Genomic DNA, 18,918 nt, shown 5'->3' with positions numbered 1-18,918 from the left:
CAGGTCACTATACAGTGGGCCTGACGTCCTGTTGCCCAGTACCTTTTTTCTTGTGGAGGCTCTTAAGCCAGGGGACCTGAGCTCCTCAGGGCTGACGAGATTCTAAGCCAGGTCTTAGAATTCCAGGCAAAAGGCATCTGGGCGTTCTTGTTCCTTTCAGGATTTCATGCCACTACGTGTTTTGAGCTTTATAAAGGCAACAGCTCTACAGGAAAATCATTAAGTATCAGCCATGATAGACCTCTTCAGTCCTCTCCGAACTTCAGCCAAGGAGAGAAAAGCCTGCAGGGGCCACGTCACTGTTAGAATCACTCAAAGGAGGGTAACCGTTTACCGGCCCTGGAATAAATTTTAAGACGAGCGTTATGGGCCATTAACTTGGAGCTCAGATGTATAAGCTTAATCATTCCCACAGCAAATTAGCAAGATCTACCAGCGCTCATCTACACCGGGACCCACACAACTGGAGGAACTCCTTGCATCAAATCTAAAAGCACCGTGGAGCTCCCAAAGAGCTTAAGTCCCTGATAAGCACCTGAAGTTATAATAGGAATCCTGGGTCCTGGATGCTGGAGGAAGGGCCTTGTCTCTGATGGCCAAGCTGACATCCTGAGTGAAGGGGAGTTCATTTTCCAAACACCCGTTCAGACAATAGGCAGTGAGCAGGGCACATCCATAAATGAAAACCTTCAACTAAGTCGGGAGGTGGGAGAGAGCCTTTAGAAGCCTCAGACCTGCTTCTCTGGTCTTAGCCCAAAGAGGGAACGAAATGCCGACATCAAGTATGACAGGAAGGAAGATGTTCAGGAGGCAGATGGAGCCAGGAGGGAAAGTGCCTAGAAAGCAGACAAGTGTCCTAGAATGAAAGGAGGGTTAGATTTAAAACTGAATACCATGTGTAAAGCAGATATCTATTGGGAAGCTGCTGTGTAATGCAGGGAGCTCAGCTTGGTGCTCTGTGATGACGTGGAGGGGTGGGGTGGGTAGGGGGCATATACTTACGGCTGATTCATGTTGTTGTGCATTTACAGCATTGTAAAGCAACTGTCCTCCAATTAAAAATAAATTTTAAAAAATCTAAATAAGTTACACTAATTGAGTTTCATTTACACTTTCTGCTTGTTACATTTAGCCCTTTTTGAAGATGTGACCCTCCCCCTTCTTCGGGGCCTGTATGGCCTGCTGCTGCTGCTGCTGCTAAGTCGCTTCAGTTGTGTCCAACTCTGTGCAGCCCCATAGATGGCAGCTCACCAGGCTCTCCCATCCCTGGGATTCTCCAGGCAAGAATACTGGAGTGGCTTGCCATTTCCTTCTCCAAGGCATGAAAGTGAAAAGGGAAAGGGAAGTCACTCAGTCGTGTCTGACTCCTAGCGACCCCATGGACTGTAGCCCACCAGGCTCCTCCATCCATGGGATTTTCCAGGCATGAGTACTGGAGTGGGGTGCCATTGCCTTCTCTGCTGTATGGCCTAAGGAGAGCCAAAAGACAGAGTTTTTCCTTCAGGGAGCACAGTTTTAAGAAGCACCAGGATGCATGGGGCTGAGAGTGGTGGCAGCAAAGGACTCGAGCAGCAGGTTTCCCGAGGACAGAACTATGGGTCAGACCACCTCCCTTGTTCTGTACTCAGAGACCCTCCTTTCTCCTTTCTCTCTGCTGCTGGGGGCAGGGCAGTGCCAGTGGAAAGGACCCTTCATGTCAGGGCCTCGTTTATGCACAAATGACGTTCCAGACCCAGCTCAATGGAACAGAACCTCATGGAAGGCAGCAGAACCTCAGAGTGGTCAGGCAGCTGGCGTGGGGGTAGGGGGGGTCCTAGCCTCCTACCCAGGAGGAGTGTAGCTCTGGACAAGTGAGGCAGAGGTCCCTCGTTAGTAGATGAGGATGATGGAGGTGCCTACAGCATAGTGTTATTGTTAAATGAGTTAACATACACCTTAGAAATGACCTGGCTCAAAAGCAGTTGATAAACATCAGGTAACGTAACTAGTGGTTTCCAACTTAGAGCTCAGAGATGTGTAAGCTCCTAAAAAGTAAAGGGGAAACTCATGCCAAAGTACCTTCTTCAAAACACATATTTGTAATATTTCATCCTGAACATTCTAGTTTCCATGACTTCCCACATCTAAAAATGTAATCATTTAATAAGCAAAAATATAAACAATGTCTTAACAGAGGAAAATCAGAGAAAACCACAAATGAACACACCAAGCAGGTGGAAAGACGCTTGACCCTCCAATGAAAGTCAACTTTAAACACAGTTCAAACGTTTAGTCTCAGTTTAGAAAGAGGAGGCTAGCGCCAGGGAGGTGTGAAGAAACAGACTGTTCTTTCCTACAGATGACCAGCCTTATCAACGAAGACCTGGAAAAGTGCATGCCAGCACCTCCACCTTCAGGCTCCTATCCCAAAAATACTGAAAGGTTCCAAGAATGCTCTGCAACATTTTTCACAGTATCAAACGACTGGAACCAATTAAACATTCATCAACATGGGAATGGTGAAAACCATAACAGCACAGCAAGGAGCCCTGTTATGGAGCCATTAAGATGGCAAACTCATCTTCACATGCTGCAGGTGAAAAGGCCATAGTAGATTAAGATTTAAAGTAAAAAAACAGGATCATGCCATACATATAGGTCTATATTGACTGCATCTTGACTGCATCATGCATAAGTCTAAAGCCGTACCAGCCCAACAGAAATGAGGCAAGCCACGTGTGGAAGTTTAGATTTTCCAGTAGCCACATTATATCCAAAATATTATTTGAACACTTCATCAACATAAAGAAAGCCTAAGTGAGACATTTTACATTCCTTTTTTGTGCTCAACCTTGGAGATCTGGTGTGTACCCATCCCAGCTTAGGCCAGCCTCACCCCAGGTGCTCAACAGTCACGTGTTACTTACTGGATTTACCCTACTGGACACGGTGGGTCTGGCATACGTGTACAGTTAACAGGAGCTGTCTGGGAATGGGATTACAGAGCCCTTGCCTTTCCTGCATTATATGAATGGTTTCAATAATCATTTGTATTAAACAAAAAAAAAATAAAATAAAAGAGCATGGTGAAAAATTGCTTTAATTTTCCTTGAGAGCTGTAACAGGAGACCAGACAGCACAGCTTAAATTTAAAGCTTCTTTCAAACTGTTTTTGCTCTTTCCCCAGGAGGCCGTGGGGATGGGAACCTTTATCCCCACGCCTTGGTTCTCTATTCCTCAGGTAGTTCCATACTTGCAGCAATTCTTCCCTTTCTCTCTCTTCTTACAAACAACATCCTTGCCAGATGGGTTGAGAGAGGAAGCCAACATCTGCACCATCACTGAAGAGGGAAACAAGCTGATGAACAGTTGCCAAGTGCAGACACTGTACCAGACACTGTGCCAGGCAGGCACTTCACCTATGTCTGATCACATAATCCTGCAATAATCTTATAAAGCAGGTACCATGACAATTTTTCAGATTAAGAAATCAAAGCTCAGAAGGTTATCTGCTCCAACATGTCAGAGCTCAGAATGTGTAACCACACTACCCATATGGTCCACGGAAAGATTGTGGCCACAAAGCCCGAGATCGCCCATCCCAAGGTCATGATCTTATCTCTATTAAAATCATGCTGTAAGACAACTGTATTGCTAAGAGGAAAGCAAATCCCAGGCATCTTTTATTTGCAAGAACGTCAAAACCTCACATTTCTCCTTTAAGCTTGTTCATACATTCTCAATGTAAATATTTCCACTTAGACAAACCACTGTCATTCCAAACTCAATGTCAAAATCAAGCATCATCCTTGCCTTCTTTATTTCTGTCCATCCTCATGGTGGAAACTTCAAGGTCATAAATGACTCTTCTTCCATTGCCTGTATAACCAGATGTTTGAGTTCTAACCTGAGTAATCCCTAAATGACTATAAACAAACAGTGATAAGCACACCAGGCACCCAGATCTTAGTTTCTAAATACCAGTCTTCAATAAAAGGGAACTGACAGACATCACCTTAAACAAGGGATCAAAGTGACACCACCTGCAATGAGACACGGATATCACAGATCTCCTGAGTCAGTCCATCTCCTGGGAGGAAGGCACGCTATTTCTGCTGTGTTCTTGCCCAAAATTTATAACTTCCATCTAAGCATGGGAAAACATCAGACAAACTCAAACTGAGGTTCATTCTACAAAATAGCTGACCAATGTCAAGGTCAAAAGAAGAAACTGAAATTGAGGTCTGACACCAAACAGAGGAGACTAGGCAGCTGTGGTGCTAAACCCAACATGGAATCCTAGGTGGGCTCCTGCCAGGGAAGGCCGGTAGTGGGAAACCTACGGGCTTGTAGACAAGCCTGCAGGCAAGTTAACAGCATTGTACAAACGTTCAGCTCCTGGTTTCAGTGATTACAATGTATTTATGAGGTGTTAACATCATGGGAATTTGGGAATAAATACACAGAAACTCTGCTATTTTTATAACTTTTCTATAAGGCTAAGATTTTCATAAAGAGTTTTTAAAATACTACATGGACAAGCAGTTGGATGACATGGACAAGTCATCCTTGTCCATGCTTAAACTCACTCTACTGTCTCCTACTGACGGTGCTATTCCCAGTCTCCACGTGTATCCAATACCTATTCATGCTTCCAAGCCCACTCAGGCCCCACCGCCCACTTGACCAACACCGCTACAGAACATCTGTAGCTGTGAGTACCTGCTCTCCTCTCATGGCACACGGGGCATGCTGGCTTGTTAACTTTGTGAATTTAGGTTTTATTATCCAACGATGATACAAAATGTGTCTAGACAAGAACATCAGAGCACACACACATAACTCCTCTCACTTTAAAATGGACTGCTTTTTAATGTGGTTCCTGGGAGCCTATTGAATTAGAAAACAGAGGTCATTCAAACCTATCCAGGTTTACCCTGATGATTCCATATAAATAGTGACACTCTATCATCCAGAGAAGGTGGTGTGTAGATTTATATATTATAAACAGTTTAGTTTATCGCTGTCTTATCATAAAAAATGACAGTATCAAACACACACACATGCATGCCAGAACTTAGAATGTCTATTGAGTTCTACTCAGAGGAGCCCTGGCCTTCCAACAGCAAGAGAATGCCATCTTTCTGTTGAACAAAATAAGCACAGTAATAGACTCCAACCAGACCTGGAGCTGTCAGAAAGTCTAATGGGTGGCTATCATGAAGTTAACGAAATGAAATATTGTAACACATCAACAAAAAGGAAATGGGGAGAAGCTAGCAGCTGAAAAGCAAGCTCTATCACAAGGCCCAGATGGAGAGACCTGGTGTCAGCACGCAGTTACAAGGAAGTTCACACCCAGCAGGACGTCAGCGTGTCAGCGGTGTCAAAAGCGGCGGGGGCAATCTCCCAGATAACGCCCTACTGGGCATGAGGCAGAGCACACTACACCCAGTGGAGACTCCCAAAGTGTTTGGTGCAGCCTCTGATGACACCACCCTAATGGCAGAAAGCGAAGAGGAACTCAAGAGCCTCTTGATAAGCATCAAAGAGAGTTAGAAAGCTAGCTTAAAACTCAACATTAAAAAATGAAAGATCATGGCATCTGGTCCCATCACTTCATGGCAAATACATGGCAGGGAAAAGGGAAACAGTAACAGACTTCATTTTCTTGGGCTCCAAAATCACTGAAGACGGTGACCACAGCCACAAAAATAAAAGACGCTTGCTCCTTCGAAGAAAAGCTATGACAAACCTAGACAGTACATTAAAAAGCAGAGACATCACTTTGCCAACTAGGGTTCTAGTCAAAGCTATGGTTTTTCCAGTGGTATGTATGGATGTGAGTGTTGGACCATAAAGAAGGCTAAGCACCAAAGAACTGATGTCTTTGAACTGTGGTGTTGGAGAAGACTCTTGAGAGTCCCTTGGATGGCAAGGAGATTGAACCAGTCAATCCTAAAGGAAATCAACCCTGAATATTCATTGGAAGGACTGATGCTGAAGCTGAAGCTCCAATACTTTGGCCACCTGATGCAAAGAGCCAATTCACTGGAAAAGACCCTGATGCTGGGAGGGCAGGAGAAGAAGGGAATGACAAAGGATGAGATGGTTAGATAGCATTACTGACTCAGTGGACATAAGTTGAGCAAATTCTAGGACATACCAGAGGACAAGGAAGCCTGATGTGCTACAGTCCATGGGGTTGCAGAGAGTCAGGCACGACTGAGCAACTGAACAACTGCTCTCCAGGATCTCAGCCTAATCAAGGAGACGTGGCATGACACAGAAACTATCAGAGCAAGCCTGCTCAGTGCACACCGGTTACAGGCAGGCAGAGAACATGCCCTGGTTATGAACTGGTTAACAATCCACACGCAAACTTGGGAATTCCTTTTTTTTCCATGCCAAGTTTTAAGATTTTTTTTTTTTAACTTCTTATTTTGTACTGAGGTATAGCTGATTAACAATGTTATGACAGTTTCAGGTGAACAGCGAAGGGACTCAGCCATACATATACATTGATCCAAACTCCCCTCCCATCCAGGCAGCCATGTAACACTGAGCAGAGTTCCCTGTGCTATACAGCAGGTCCTTGGTGGTTACCCATTTTAAACAGAGCAGTGTATACATGTCCATCCCAAACTCCCTAACTATCCATTACCCCCATCCTTCAGCAGCCGTAAGTTCATTCTCTAATTCTGTGTGTCTCTTTCTGTTCTGTAAATAAACAAACTTGGGAATTCTGATGGTCATCAGCAGAGCCAAGAAGGGCCCACTGGGTTTGCATGCCCAGCTGGGCAAGGGGAGAAGAAACGGAGTGACAGCTAGGGATGGAAGGAAAGCAACAGGTGAGGCAGAGAATGAGGCCTGGAAGGAAGGCGGGAGTGTGGGACATGGAGCCCTGAGCAGCCAAGAGCCCTGGAGCTTCTCAGGGCCCACCCGGCCAAGCCACTGCAGGGCTGGGGCCAAGCCACTGCGGCGCTGGGTTCATCCAGGTTCCCCACGTCGGACTCTGGGATGAGGATCCCTGTCTAAAGGCTTGATCAGGCAAGGCTCTCGGGAAAGGGGAGTGGGGCCGTGAACTGGGGGAGGGAAGGAAGCCCCCCAGGGGTGTGATGGTCAAGAAAGTCCTGAGTGGAAGCACTTCTGCTCAGCCTGTGCAGGAGCTCTGGAAACAGCGTGGGCCTTGTGGAGAGCCGCCCTGTTCCCAAGGCCGGGGAACTGGGAGCTACAGCTCTTAGATGCCTGTTGGTTAAAGGACTGTCCCCCGTGGGGGCAGGAGGGACATCACTTCTCAGGCTCCAGGAAGCTTTGACAGAGACCCAGGAGCTGAGTGCTGGAGGAAGCAAGTGCCAGGCAGCGCGCAGGGGGCGGTCCAGGGCAGACGAAGAGCACAACAGCAGCAGTTCGTCAGGCCCTCATATCTCTACCAGTGGGCACCAGGAGAATAGGAGCCTCTTGCTGCCTTCCAGACCGATACCTGGAGAAGCCTGTGTCACCCGATGCACAGGTAAGAGCCAGTTCGAGACCACCAGCCCAGAAGCACAAGTTCTATTTTCCAAAGGACTGGCCCCAAAATAGCGTCCTTCATAAAGGCCCCCTGAGCTCAAAGCCATCACTGACACACACAGGGCGTGTCCACTAGTAAAGTCACTTCCTAGCAGCATTCAAAAGTCCTCTGCTCAGACACCACCTATCAACTAGAAGCCAGGCAGGAAAAGGAGTATTTGAAGGTGCTGGTGTCAGCCTGGTGATTTCCCCAGCTGCTCAGTTGGTCAAGAATCCACCTGCAATGCGGGAGGCCTGGGTTCGACTCCTGGGTTGGGAAGATCCCCTGAAGAAGGGAAAGGCTACCCACTCCAGTATTCTGGCCTAGAGAAGCCCATGGACTGTATAGTCCACGGGATCGCAAACAGTCAGACACGACCGAGCGACTTCACTCTCACTGTTGGTTAGCACCAAAGTAGCACGCTGAAGACCACATGATTTAAGAGAGCAGTGTTTAAATTTTTCATCCAGAATAACCCTCGTATAGAGAAGGGTTGCATTAATCAGCCTGAAAGAGAGGTTATGTATTTCATAGTTTAAAAACCAGACTATTTTCTGCAACTACCATAATCAAATCATGTTTACTATGCTTAGGCATGTTTGGACATCTTCCTGGGACCTGGGCTAATTTGATTTATAAAAGATTGTCTTTTCCTGTGGGTTGGAAACAAAGTACTAACACTTGCCACATACGTGCCACTTGTGACGAGAGCCCATCATTAGCTCCACCTTTCTGTATGGGCGACTGGGGCTGACTCACCTTGACATCACCCTCGAAGCGTCAGACATGGACTCTCACTCTCTTTTCCCATTGAGGAAAACCTCAGAACAAAGAAAGCAATTTCTTAAAGGTGAGGTATTGGGTGTTCTGAAAACAAGAGTGCCTTTGTCATGGGAAATGCCCTCTACCAATAACTAAAATCATCTCTCCCCTCCCCACAAAAATTGCCACATATCATATAAGCCTCCAGTTGCAGAGAACAGATAGACAAGGAGAAGAGCAAGAAAACAGTAATGTGGAAGGAGGAGAAGAAAGTCTTTTCTTAGGTAACTGGGAATACACCAATCTACCAGGTTCTTACCTGAAACTATTTACAGTACTTACAGGCTAATTTATACACTTAAATAAGCGTCTCACAGTCCAATAACAACATCTTATACCATGTCACTAAAGCAACAGGTATAATCAATAAAGGGCTCTAAAATTTCCATCCCACGCATAAATGCTGTTGGCATAATAGATCATTATTTCCATCATGCATAATATATTAAAGTGCGTGCCTGGACCCAGTGTTCCTCACATTAGAAAAGCCCACTAGCAAGTTAAAAATAAAAAAGGGAACATTGGCTACTTTGATAAATACACTAAAATAAACGAATCATCTTCCCCAAGAAACAAAGTGAATCTAAGTCACAGACACGGTTTCTCTGTATAATTTATGATTTCATATGCAGACTGAGACTCCAGCCTAGCGAGTGGGACGGTCATGGTGACCGTCTTTACTGCTCCTCGTAGTAAAACATAAGCGTGTTCAACTCTGCCAGAAAAAGTAACAGCTGCTCAAGATGCAATCTGGTTGGAAGCTACTGCGTGGGCCACAGAAAAATCTCAATTTGAGATTCATAAACCTAAAACATGATTAAGAACAAGAAACCCATTAACAGTGAGGTACAGTCCCCAGGCCTTAGGGAGAAATGCAAAGACTGCTTTTGGACTAAGAATGCCAAACCCTCATACCAACGGAGATACTTTTCTTAAGCACCTTGAGCGCCCTCCCAAGACCTTTTCTTCAAGAACTGTTTTTGTCCTTTATTATCTGTAAGTCAAGAGAGAGTACACTAGAATTTTAGCTCAGACTCTTACTAACTCATCATTTCTAATAATTAACATGCAATATGTTCATTTCTAATTAAAAATCAAATTGAGTGTTTCCCCTGAAAAGTATCTTTAAAAGCATCCCAATGTTCTTGTTCAAGATCAGGGCTCCAAAAATTAAGGGTTTATTCAACTGTCCATTAGCTTGTGTAATACGGCAATTAGTTATCATTTGATAAAGTAATATAGGATACGTGGCAGGTATATTCGGTTGAGTCACTCATTTTACTTGGGAGTACAAGCGGTATTTTCGTAAGGTTCAGAGCTTTACATTCCAGATTTTTCCCTGCCTCGCTGGTTTTCAGCCATCCATTGAGGTGCCAGATAACCCGCTTCAAGAGAAGGACTGAAAGCTGAAGCTTAGAGGACTCCTTCCAAGACTCCCAGTGGTTAACAGGATGGGGCGCTCTTCCAAAACCAGAAATGCCAGAGAGTGCACCCCCCGGCTCCAGGCTCACACCCTGTCTTCCCAAAAGCGGTCTTTCATCAGCGATCGCGGCCGGCACCCCTGGGGCTGGCGGAGGTGCACCAGGTGAGGGCGACTCCGCCCCCAGCCCTGTTACAGACTCCACTGCCAACCTCGTGTCATCCGGGCTCAGCCCTGTCCGCCACCCCCCCCCCGCCTCCCGCCAAGAGGGCGAGGGATTAGAAAAGTCCTCAAACGGAAAGGGGGCGGCCTGCCCACGGGGCTGAAGGGCTCGCCCAGGTGCGGGGCAACCGCGAGAAGTCTCCAGGTGAGGATGCGGAAGTACCTGTCCCTCCCCCGCCCAGACCGGTTGGCCCAGGCGCGCGTCCTGGGGATCACACAGGGGGGTGCGCCAGGCACCCCTCTGCACACGTGGACAGGTGGGCACCAGGCACCGCCGAACGAGTCCCGGCCCCAGTAAAGACAAACCGGCAGACGTGTCGGGGACACCCAGAACTCAAAAAAATATTTTAAGGGGGGATGGGGTGCGAACGTACAAAAGGCCCCCCACCCCCTCACCGTCCCCCGCGCCGGCACCAAGCGCAAACCCGAGGGGGCTCCGGCGGCGGCGGGCGCTGGGGGGAGCTGCGTCCCGTCTCTAACTTCAATCGCGGCAACTGCTGCGGAAGCCGGGCCGTCTCCGGCTGGCCGCACCTGTTCTCCAGACTCCGAGGACCGAGTCCCGCACATCCATTCTGACCTTGAGGACATCCTGGAAATCCCACACTCCACCCCGGGGGTCAGCAGTACTCCCACACCCTCCCCGCAGGGACTGAAGCCCACTCGGGGCCCGCCCGGAGGGAGCACCTCAAAATACCCACTCCGCGGCGGAGTAAGAAAGCGCTCCCCGCGCCCTCCCGAGGTCCCCCGAGCATCCTTAGATCCGCGGCTTCCCCACCCCTTGCCGCCGCGCCCCGCCCCGAGGTTGAGCCCCTACCTTTTCTCCCCACCCCGCAAATGGAGGAACACCCTCCCCCGAATTCAGATCCTTTGGCATGCGAGAGGGTCACCCCCCGAATTCAGGATTCCCCCTCTTTGGCACGCGAGAGGGTCGCCCTCGGAAGATCGCGCTGCAGAGCACCGAGGTGGGGGTCCCCAAGCAGGGGACCACCGCGGGCGGCGGGGTGGGGAGGGCGGTCCCCGCGGCCCGGACTCCGAGCCGGACGGTGCCGGGGGCTTCGGCCAGACTGCGCCGGGGCGAGGACACGTACGGCAGGGCGTCGGGGAGCCGGGGTACGGTCCTGGCTGGGGCGCTCCCGGAACAGCCAAACTTTCTCTGCCACCCGAAGTTAGGGGCTCGGAGGCGGCGCGGAGCTGGGAGGCTCCGAGGAGTCGCCGGCGCCCCCACGCCCCGGCTGAGCCGCGGGGTACCGAGCCTTCGCGGGCCGCGCGCCCCGCCGCCCTCCCCCGCGCGCCGGGCTCGGCGCGGCCCGCGCTCACCTGGCTGTAGAGCTCGCTGACCGACATGACCGCGCAGGCCGGGCCGAGCCCGGACGCGGTGCCCTGGGCGGGCGGCAGGTCCCGGCGGCTCTCAGTCCTCGGCCGGCCCGTCCGGCGCCATCTTCTGCCCGAGTTTCTCGGCTCTTTCCCCTCCTCGCCGACCTGCCCCGCCGGCTTCCTGGAGGCGCCGCGGCAGGCTCGCTGTCTGCGGGCGCGACCTTTACTCCCGCGGCGGCGGCGGGCGGGCGGGGGAGGAGGCCGCGGCGCCGCTCCCCGCGCAGGTATGGGAGGCGGCGCGGGCGCGCCGGAGGGAGCGGGCGGGCGCGCGGCCGGTGCGCCGCCGCCGCCGCCTCCTATGAGCCCTAAGGGGGCCGGGCCCGCCGCCGCGGGGTCCCCGGGGCCGGGGCGGGGCCGCGCGCGGAGCGATCGCCGACCGCCCCCTGCCGGCCGCCGGGCGCGCGCGGGGCAGGTGCGAGCCCTGCACCTGCCGCGCGCGCTCCCCGCGCGGACTGAGACCCGGGAGGCTGGGCGGGCTCCCAGAGGAGATCAGGAAAGCAAAATACAAAGAGGAGGAAGAACCCGAGAAGGGAAAAGAGGAATAAAAAGGAGAGACGCCTGCGGCCGAAAGGCTTCATACATTTTTCCTGTGGGTTTTCCCTGGACATTAACATTCCCATTATTAAAATTCAATTATGGGTAGCCTGTTAAAGACGATTTGGAGGTACTCGAGATTGCACCAAACAGCGCACCGCGCTGAAATCTGAGCGCAAGCAAAGTGGGAGTCGAAACTCTTCTCCACTTTTGCAGATTTCACCCACAGCTTCCAACTAGGCTCCCGGCCGCCCCACCGGAGAACTGTTTGCCTCTCTGGGAAACCTCACATTTTCCCCCTCCCTCCCTCTCACGCACACTCCCAGCCCCTCTGCCGTTCTCTGTCTCATTTACTTTGGTCGCGTCTGCCAGTGACACCTAGCAGCTTTGCGCTCTCTTCGGCTTCCAAAGAAAAGCAGAAATCTCAGCCAAAAAGGAAAAGAATTGGCAGGAGTCTGTAAAGGGAGAGCAAGGGCTGTAGGAGGAGACGCGGTCTTCTGGGTTGGCTTTGGTACCTGAATGAGGGATGACTTCTGAAAGCAGTTCTCAGCCAGAAGATCCATGTCTGCGGCTCTTCCGGAGTCCCACTGTCTGGCGGGAGATTCTTAGACCCATCCCGTTTAAGACCTTCTCGCTTGGAAAGCAGAATCCGCATTTAGTCCACCTGCCGCCCTTCTCAACCATGCCTCCTCAATGAGAATTACCTGGGGAGCTTTAACAGTTCCACCGTGAGGAACACCATTTGGCGAAGGGTGGGATCCCAGTATCTGAAGTTCCTCCCTAATTCTAAAGAATCATACTTCCAGGGTTGACCAGTGCCAATGACCTAAGCTTGGACGACTCTTCATGGATCTGAAAGGGAGCTCCTGTCCTGTCTCTTTCCCTCAAAAACCTGTCTGCAGAGTGTCCTTCCCTGTATTCTAGTAGTTCTTGAAGTGTGGGCCCCAGGGCCATTAGCATCACCTGGAAATTTTTAGAAATACAAAATATGGGGCCTCATTGAGGACCAATCAGAAAGGCTGGGAGTGGGGCTCAACACCTGTGTCTTCACATCTCACCGGGGTCCTTCCCTCTCAGATAAGAAAGTCTCCTTGCTAAGACTCAGCCCTAGTCTAGTCCCTCTGTAATTCACTGGTTCTCAACACTTTCTGCACGTTGGGATCACTTTTACAAACACAAATGCCTGGCTCTCACTCCCAGAAATTCTGATTTGACTTGTCTGGGGTGCTGCCTGAGCAAAGAGATTTTTAAGCATTTTCAGGTGGTTCTAATGACAGTCAAGGTTAAGTGTCTCTGCTTTCATTCCTTCCTAAGGGGTTCCCTCTCAACCCCATCCTATTGAAACTGCCTTCTCTGTCTGAAGCTTGGGGTGGGAACTGACTCTCCCTATGTTGTTGTCCCCCCCTTGGCCTCTATCATTTTTCTCCTCTTGTTTTCCCAGCTTTGCTAACCACACCTTCTTGTTTCTCTTCCTGAATAAAACTGTGGCCCATTTCCCAGATCTCAGCTTTCTTCTCAGCCACGCCCCCTATCTCTCCTCTTCCTGCAATGTTAACTCTGAAATCCAGCTCTAACCTCTAGCACTTCTCCACCTGCCAGGTAGGCAATGCTAGCAATCCCTCTAAGCCCTCGGACCAACCTGAGACTCACGTGACCATCCTTTGTCCCCATCCCCAACCCAGGTCCAACTTTCTGGCTTCCATCATACCTGGCATGAATTAAAAGCTGAATTCATGCTGACTGAGCTGAATCACATCCCTGAGGAGGCTCCTACTCTTGGCCAGAACTTTGTGGATGTCTATTGAAGAATTAATGCTTTTGAACTGTGGTGTTGGAGAAGACTCTTGAGAGTCCCTTGGACTGCAAGGAGATCCAACCAGTCCATTCTAAAGGAGATCAGTCCTGGGTGTTTTTTGGAAGGAATGATGCTAAAGCTGAAACTCCAGTACTTTGGCCACCTCATGTGAAGAGTTGACTCACTGGAAAAGACCCTGATGCTGGGAGGGATTGGGGGCAGGAGGAGAAGGGGACGACAGAGGATGAGATGGCTGGATGGCATCACTGGCTCAATGGACATGAGTTTGGGTGAACTCCGGGAGTTGGTGATGGACAGGGAGGCCTGGCGTGCTGCAATTCATGGGGTCGCAAAGAGTTGGACACAACTGAGAGACTGAACTGAACTGAACTGAATCCCACAATCAGATATAGGCTTTCCCTCCTTGGAATAATAATAAAAACATTTGAAAACTTACTTTGTGCCAGGAAAAAGCATTTGCCAAGTGCTTTACTTCTGCAATCTTGTCTGAGCCTCAAAGCAACCTTTTAGAGGAGGTTCAGATATTAACTCAGTTTCATAGGTGAGCAAAGTAAGGCTGAGGGTGCTGGCGAGATGTTCTAGGTCAGAAAGCCAGTACTGAACTCAAACTCTATCACACTCGAGAGCCTAAGCACCTGCCAGCAGTTCCTGAACCTTAGTGGGAATCAGGATGAAGGGGATGCCGGGGGATACTAATCCAGTTGGTCCATGTGTGTGCATGCTTATTAAGTACCCTAGATGGTATAGGGCTCATACTTTTAAGAAGCACTGCTCTGTGTTCCATGGTTTCTCAAAGTAAAGAGAAGACACTCATTGTAAGTGACTTGCTCTCCTTCCTGACAGATGGGGCTTTCCATCACATAAAAATGAGGAAGAACTTTGAACTTCCAAAGCATTCATCTGCACTGCACCCTGTAATATGTGTGTACTAATATCCCTGTGTGTGTGTGCTAAGTCACTTCAGTCATGTCCAACCCTATGGACTGCAGCCTGCCAGTCTCCTCTGTCTATGGGATTCTCCAGGCAAAAATACTGGAATGGGTTGCCATGCCCTCCTCCATGGTATCTTCCCAACCCAGCGATGTGACCTGCATCTCTTACATCTCCTACATTGGCAGGCAGGTTCCTTACCACTAGTGCCACCTGGGAAGCCCACTAATATCACTGACTTCTCAACACTAGGCTCTAAGGCAGGAACAACACAGACCCATTGCCTTGCTCAAAATAGAACTCAAGAAATAGTAGGTGAATTGTGCTGGACCTAGTGATTTAAGTCTAGGAAAGGTGATGGGGTATCACTTCGATGGTTAGGTTATAAGACTGTGACTTTGTCTTGCTGGACTTTTCTCTGGCATTTCTCATATGTTTGCTCCCATGAAGCAAGCTAACCTATTGTGAGCTGCCCTATAGAGAGATTCACGTGACAAGGAACTGAGGGTAGCCTCAGACCAACAACACTCGAAAACTGAATTCTCCTAATGCTAAATGAGTGAACTTGGAAGCAGATTCTGCACTAACCAAGGCTTAAGACTTGACTTGAAGACCACAACCCCAGCTGACACTTTGATGGCAGACACGTGGGACACCCAGAAGCTGAGGATCCAGAAAAGCTGTGTCTAAATTAAACTGTGAGATAAAAAATGTGTATGGTTTGAAGCCACTAAGTTTTGGGATAATTTGTTATGCAGCAAGAGGTGACCAAGACAATCACATACAAAAAGTATCTTCGGTGATTGTCCCACTGGCACAAACTTCATCCTAGCAATTTCTCCCCTCCCCTTCTCGGTAGGTTGGTTTCCCAAATATTCCTACCTTCTAAGGCAGCATCTTCAAACTGTGGTCTGTGGTGCCCTAATTAATCCAGGACTTTTCAAGGAGCCACTAGTCCATAGTTTGTTTTAAGAAAATCAATTTCCAGATCCTATATGTCCAAACTAACTGGTAACTCTGAACATGACTTTGACAAAACAAGCCTGCAGTCGACAGCTCATTCTGAGACGGTCCTTCTCTCTTCTTCTCTCACTTTGCAGAAGAAAGCACATTTCTCAGTCCTCCTGAGTGATGGGGTGGCCCTTTCCTTGGAAAGCAAGAGCCTCCAGGACATCAAACCAACGGACACTTGGAAGCTTTGGTGTTGAGAATGCCTGACTCTGACAAAGGGGCCACACGGTCTGGGCAGGTCGGGTGGTTTCCAATTCTGTTATCAACAAAACTGAAGGAGGAACTAAGCCATTGTCACCTGACAGGTTATTAACAATAATCTTTTGATGGATCACCATGTGATTTTTGGCAACTCAGAAGGAATTCAAAGAATTGAGGGACACTGTTCTAACAAAACTTTCTTTCCCGTCTATTTATTTTCGTAAGCAAATATAAAGCATTTATATCTATAACAAAAATACAGATTTTTGAAATTGTATAATAATACGATTTGTGATCATTCATCTCAGAATAGTTTTAATACTTGACCACTGCAAAATTTTTTAATATATTAATTTATATACATATTTTTGTTATAGATAAGTGTCATTGGTGGTTATTAAAGGAGTTTCTAGCATTAAAAATGTAGGATAAAATCTTGTAGGGAAAGCGGAATAAATTCAGATTCAAGGGAAAAAAAACAAATGATTTAAAGAACTTGTGTGGTTTTTAAATGGGCAAGGGAAAGTATCAAATTGCCATGGCAGTTAGAGTCCATTGGGTTCACTTAAAAGAATGATACAACAGTTTTATTTTAAGCTGACAATATCTAAAATATGCCAGGAATTACATCTTTTCCAACTACTTAAACTTCTAAAATATTAGTTATTAACCTAAAAACATGGGAAGACATACATGGTTTTTCAAAATTCCTTTAGAGTTTCAGAACAAGAAAGTCTGAAGCCCACAGAAAGAACGGTGGTTTCTTCCACGACCTCCCAAATTAGGTCTTTATTAGCAGCTCAGGATTTAAAATGGTGTTAAGAACCTGATGCTGTGGAACACTTTCATCTTTGCAGTTTATTCACTGGTCATCTCCGAGTCCCTCTTCGGGCAGAACAAACTTTTTTTTCCTGTTCTGAGTTAGCACCTAGCTTGTGCAGGTTTAAGCCGGGACTTTTCTGTCACTATTTGACAGGGAGAGACAGACGGAGACACAGACCCCAGCCTGGATTACCCAGTGGCCACTCCTCCAAGGGGTGCAGGTGGGTGGGGATGAGGGTGGAAACCGTGCCATGTAAGGATGGTGAAAGACCACTGGGGTGTCTTGATTTGGGCATGGGAAGACTCTGGACGCTGAGGACTGGTGAAAGACACGGCTGTCATAACCATTTTCAAACACTTGAACATCTGTCATGTTAAAGAGGGTTAGGCTGGGTCTGCTGGACGGTGGGCTGCCGTCTATGGGGTCACACTGAGTCGGACACGACTGAAGTGACTTAGCAGCAGCAGCAGCTTGATGGAAGTCAGACCATGGGGAGAAAGTCTCAGGGTGGCAGATACCACACAGCCATCAAGAACAAATACAACTTCCAATGAAAACCATTTAAGAGAGGCATCTTGTAGAAAAGTGAGCTTGCTACCCCTGGGGGAATTCAGGCAGAGGCTTGATTATCACTGCCAAGGACGCTGTAGATTCTGCTGCTGGGTGCGGGGTGGGCTGCACCAGCCCTGGGAGTCCGTGGTTGTGCCGGGTGACTGCCCCCCATACATCTGGCTCCTGACATCAACATTCAGAGCTGTTGCCGTGTATGCTGTATTGATAACCTCAATCAAAGAAAACCTCTGGCTCAAAGCTTGCTCCCGGGAAGACTGGACAACAGGGCTTTACAGCTCGGTTAGTCCTGTTTCCTTTAGGAGGTTTTCATTTGAAGCTTGACTTTAACCCTAAATGGGGTATCCTACTGGACATCCTGTCTGCTGCAAAATGGTTGGGTATTTTTCTAGAGGGAAAGCCGGAGAGAAAAGAGTGGAATTTACACTTTCCCAGAACCTCCAACACCTCTGCTCACAGAAGCTGTTGCAAGACTCAAGAGCTTTTGAGTAAATAACTATAATGACAACCACCCCCCACCACACCTAGGATGGAGTGACCAATCTCTTGGGGCTTGGATGGAGAAAAAAGAGGAGAGAAGTGAGGTGGCATGGATGGGAGTAAACACAAGGTAACTCCCGCAGGCCCGCGGTCTGAACGCCCCCCAAATTAACCCTGAGCCCCCAGTCCTCTAACCACTGTTCATGTCGGGTCACTTGCTCTCGGGTAAGCTGCAGGATCCCTTTCCAGGGACACAGTATAGTTTCTCCCTAGCATCTTGGCTTGGAGAAGGCAATGGCACCCCACTCCAGTACTCATGCCTGAAAATTCCCATGGATGGAGGAGCCTGGTGGGCTGCAGTCCATGGGGTCACTAAGAGTCGGACACAACTGAGCGACTTCACTTTCACTTTTCACTTTCATGCTTTGGAGAAGGAAATGGCAACCGACTCCAGTGTTCTTGCCTGGAGAATCCCAGGGACGGGGGAGCCTGGTGGGCTGCCATCTATGGGGTCGCACAGAGTCGGACACGACTGAAGCGACTTAGCAGCAGCAGTAGCAGCAGCAGCAGCATCTTGGCTCCCTCTTCTGGACACTTTTCCCAGCTAATTTTATTTTTGCCTTTTCTCTCGCTTTCAGTATTCCTTAATTTTCTGATCTTCCAAAGTCATAATGGGAAGAGCCTTAAAGAGATCAATTTCCAACCTTCTGATTTTACAAAAGAAAAAGCAAAGCTGCTAGAGGAGACAGAGCTGCTCAGAGTCACACTGCTGGCTGGTGGCTGGGCTGCTTTTGGCCGAGACGTTGCTGGGAAGAACTGGGAAGTGGATAGGGGTTCACAAGGCCCACTTTCATAGCAGAGAATGTCACTCACAATCGCTACACACCTGCCTTGCTCACAAAGCATACCCTTCACCCCCACTCACCCATTGATAAAATTGAACCATTAAACTGAGATCTTGCCATGGGGGGAGATTATCTTGTGTTCTGAGACTGAGAGGGAATCAGAGCCTGAGGTTGATCTCAGGGCTTGTATTAATTACATAAACCTGTGAATTCATAAAAACTGCCTGGAGTATGCTATCTGTTTCCAAATTCTACCCATCCTCTACCTCCATGATTCTTGGGCTTGGCTGTACACTAGAATCACATAGGAATCACTTCAAAAAGGCTGATTCCAGGATC

General features: G+C 48.7%; 1 protein-coding gene and 1 long non-coding RNA gene across 2 annotated transcripts in view; one reads left to right on the top strand and one right to left on the bottom strand.

The window, feature by feature from the left end:
• MYO5B (myosin VB) overlaps positions 1-11,645 on the bottom strand; it is a 331,025-nt gene extending 319,380 nt beyond the window's left edge. The window contains exon 1 of the mRNA XM_025273190.3: positions 11,313-11,645. Coding sequence (XP_025128975.3) covers positions 11,313-11,339 — 27 coding nt within the window. The 5' untranslated portion in view covers positions 11,340-11,645. The remainder of the gene's footprint in view (positions 1-11,312) is intronic.
• Positions 11,646-12,873: 1,228 nt separating this feature from the next.
• LOC123331221 lies at positions 12,874-13,755 on the top strand. The gene is made up of 2 exons (XR_006547757.2): positions 12,874-13,502; positions 13,586-13,755. It is a non-coding gene; the product is annotated as an uncharacterized LOC123331221 (long non-coding RNA).
• Positions 13,756-18,918: the final 5,163 nt, after the last annotated feature.

The sequence above is a fragment of the Bubalus bubalis genome, chromosome 22 (assembly GCF_019923935.1).
Source record: "Bubalus bubalis isolate 160015118507 breed Murrah chromosome 22, NDDB_SH_1, whole genome shotgun sequence".
Classification (NCBI taxonomy): domain Eukaryota; kingdom Metazoa; phylum Chordata; class Mammalia; order Artiodactyla; family Bovidae; genus Bubalus; species Bubalus bubalis.
The sequence above is the reverse complement of the archived record's forward strand: the minus strand, read 5'-3'. Positions and strand labels throughout refer to the sequence as shown.